The 3096-nt window shown below is 37.5% G+C and overlaps 1 protein-coding gene across 1 annotated transcript; it reads left to right on the top strand.

Annotated features, from left to right (window-relative positions):
* The first annotated feature begins 149 nt into the window (after positions 1-149).
* Positions 150-2714, top strand: LOC146599635 (spatacsin-like). The gene is made up of 4 exons (XM_085298244.1): positions 150-268; positions 803-958; positions 1769-1920; positions 2317-2714. Exons 1-4 carry the CDS (start codon positions 221-223, stop codon positions 2495-2497), a joined length of 537 nt encoding a protein of 178 aa, XP_085154370.1. The 5' UTR covers positions 150-220; the 3' UTR covers positions 2498-2714.
* Positions 2715-3096: the final 382 nt, after the last annotated feature.

The raw sequence follows: 3096 nt of genomic DNA, 5'->3' as shown, positions 1-3096 counted from the left end.
ACCACTTCTCCCTTGTTCAGAGCTTTTTTTTAATACTAGAAACCTATTTAGTCTCTTGCTGCTTTCTGAAACAATAGTAGCTACAGACTTAGTACAAGTATTTTTGTAGCTTGTCACCTGTGTAAAAGATCAGTTATTTGACTTTTTTCTTTTTTTTTTTTTTTTTTTTTTTTCCCCAGAGGAGTCTCTTCAAGATGTGGCAAATTTAAAGAAACTGCTGATGAAAGCTCTGACTCTCTTTATTGATGCAGCAGAAAGTTATTCTAAGGTAAAATGAGATAGAATGTATGACTTCTGTATAGCACTGAGAGCACATGAAGACTGAACTGGGAGAACAAACAAAGCTGCTCTAAGGAGGTTGTGCAGAATCCCATCCTAGTTGAAACGGAGCAAAAGAAACTCTTGTGCTCTTGCAATTCAGCAGTATCCCAGCAGGTCTTAATTACACCATTGTATCAAAGAGCTGTCTGTACACTGTTCCCTGTTCAGACTTTAACATCTAGGATTACATTTAGGTTCCTTAATCTTAGGAGTGATCACGAGCTTAAATGCTTTACAGGCAAACAAGAATAGAACAGTATAAAGAGTTTAGGAACTAGCCTGATGATGAAAGTATTTGTGGTAAGCACAACTTCCTATTAAAGTAATGAAATATGATCAGAGGTAAAACTTGCAGTGATCTAAAAGATGAAATACAAGACAACTTTGAAGTGTTTAGTGTTGCTCTCAGGAAAATTTATTGCTTTCTTATAGAACCATGCCTCAGAAACTTGGATTTGTCTTTGTCTGATTTATTAAATAGGACTCCTGTGTCCGCCAGGCCTTGCGCTGCAAGCGGCTAACAAAGCTGATAACCCTCCAGCTGCATTTTCTGAACACCAGTCAGAGTACTATGCTGATTAACCTGAATAGACAGAACTTGATGGATTGCATCATATCCTTGCCTCGATTCTATCAGGTAGGATAAGAGGATGCTGTAGTTGTGCTTTTCTGAGGATAGTTGTTGTGAACAATGGGTACCTAAGTACTGTGCGGCTGTGATGTTTCCATGTGGCCACAAAGTCAGGGACTGTGATCCCATCATATTGTTACATTTGGGACCATGGCTGGAGATGTAGGCTAAGTCCTATTCCTGACAGTTTTAGCAGCCCTTATTGTCTTGCTGCATTGTACAGCCAGGACTTCAGCTATCCAAGGGCTCTCGTGCTGCTCTGTCTAATTTACATTGACATCTTTCTTCAGTTAGTAAACTTGAAAATAAACAGAAATGGCTTTTTAGAGAGAACAAATGACCCCCCCCCCCTTTGACATGCTGATGTCAATGCCTTTAACATGATGTTTGCATTCCCTTAATTCTATAGACTGTTGTTTTTTCAGCTTGTGTGGCAGCCACCCCTCCCCTTCTGCTCCTTTGGGGTTTTGGGGGCATTTTTTGAGACAAGGTGAGGAACTGCTACTTTGTTTATATGCACTCCTGTTGCATAAACCTTACATCTCCTTTAAGCAGTTGAGATCTATAAAAGTAGGCAAAGATTTCCAGTGTTGTAATTAAGGTGAGGCTTGTGTAGACCTTCACATTGTTTAGAGGTCAGGGAAAGTTATTTGCCTATTTTGTTATTCTTGTATTCCTCTGTAATAGGGCTGCTCTCAGGAACAGCATAGGTAGATGTGCCAAACAGAGGACCTAAAATATTTTAACTGTAGGAATGTTTCTGTGGAAGAATAAACTCTTCCTGTTCAGTAATGCCAGCATCTTTTCTCCCTATAGGCTACTATCGTGGCTGAGGCATATGACTTTGTTCCAGATTGGGCTGAAGTTCTTTATCAACAAGTGATCACTAAGGGAGACTTCAATTACTTAGAAGAATTTAAACAACAAAGACTACTCAAACCTAGCATTTTTGAGGAGATTGCTAAGAAGTAAGTAGTTCTGTAGACAGAGAATTTATTTTCTACAGGTGACTTCAGAGGATCAAGCTGCATGTTTAAAAGCATGTAGATCTGTTTAGTACTACTAGTATATAGGGACCTGAGGTCTATGTTCAGTATCTTTTAAAGCATGTTGTGGAAATAGCGCTAGGTCTGTCATTTTTATTGAGTGGGATGAATGGGGTGCCTTAAGGGTGCTGGTGAGATCAATTTTTTTTTTAATGAATCAGAACAAACTAAATAGCCAGAAGAATCAAATAAATAGGTATATTGAACACAACTCTTTTTTTAAAAAAGAGAGAGAGAGGGGTAGTTCTTGTACTAAGATCATCATAATCGTCTGTGAAGCCTTTCTCCTATTTCATTTTTACATAAAATTCTTTTCAGAGTTAAACAACACCCACCTACTGATGCTGCTCTGAAAAATCTGAAGAAATTTCTTTCTTACTGTGAAGACATCTACACGTACTACAGATTGGCTTATGATAACAAGTTCTATGATGTGGTAAATATGCTTCTGAAGGATGCACAGACTGGCTGTTGTCTTAATGATATGTTATCAAACTAGACTCCAACCTCTCTGCTGGCTCTGACAAGAACTAGTGCCACACCTTGCATGGTTAGTACTGATTCTTTAACAAATGTTTTATCAACTACCTGCTTACAATGATATGCTGCTATGTGAAAGTTTCTATAGTAAAGTGGTGGTGGCTGTAAGTATTTAAGATGCTGAGACTGTGTTAACCTTGTTGTGTTTTTTATAATAAATCCTACTCTTTACAAAATACTTGACTAACAGACTGGCACAGTTAGTGATAGATCTCAAGAGATCCAGTGGCCTTTTAAAATAGGGGAGTGGTTGATGGATTTCTATAGGAATTTTATCCAAACAAACAAAAATAAAGGCTGAGGCAGAATTTGCAGAACATCCAGTAGACTGACAATGACGTACCAGAAGGAAAAGTGGTAGGCTCCTTTGAGAATGTTAGATACACGGTAAGATGTTCCATTCTTTTTATATTCTTTGATTCCAGTTTCATTAGCATACGTTTTTATCTTCTAGTTTGATAAAGTGCAATAATCTGTACAGATCTAAACATCATATACTTAATTATTTACTACTATCTTGGAATTAAAAAAAAAACCAAAAAAACAACAAAAAAAAAA

Source organism: Rhea americana, unplaced genomic scaffold, assembly GCF_003343005.1.
Source record: "Rhea americana isolate MKP2758 unplaced genomic scaffold, rheAme1 scaffold_1363, whole genome shotgun sequence".
NCBI classification, from domain to species: Eukaryota; Metazoa; Chordata; class Aves; order Rheiformes; family Rheidae; genus Rhea; species Rhea americana.
This window is presented reverse-complemented; position numbering and strand designations above follow the sequence as displayed.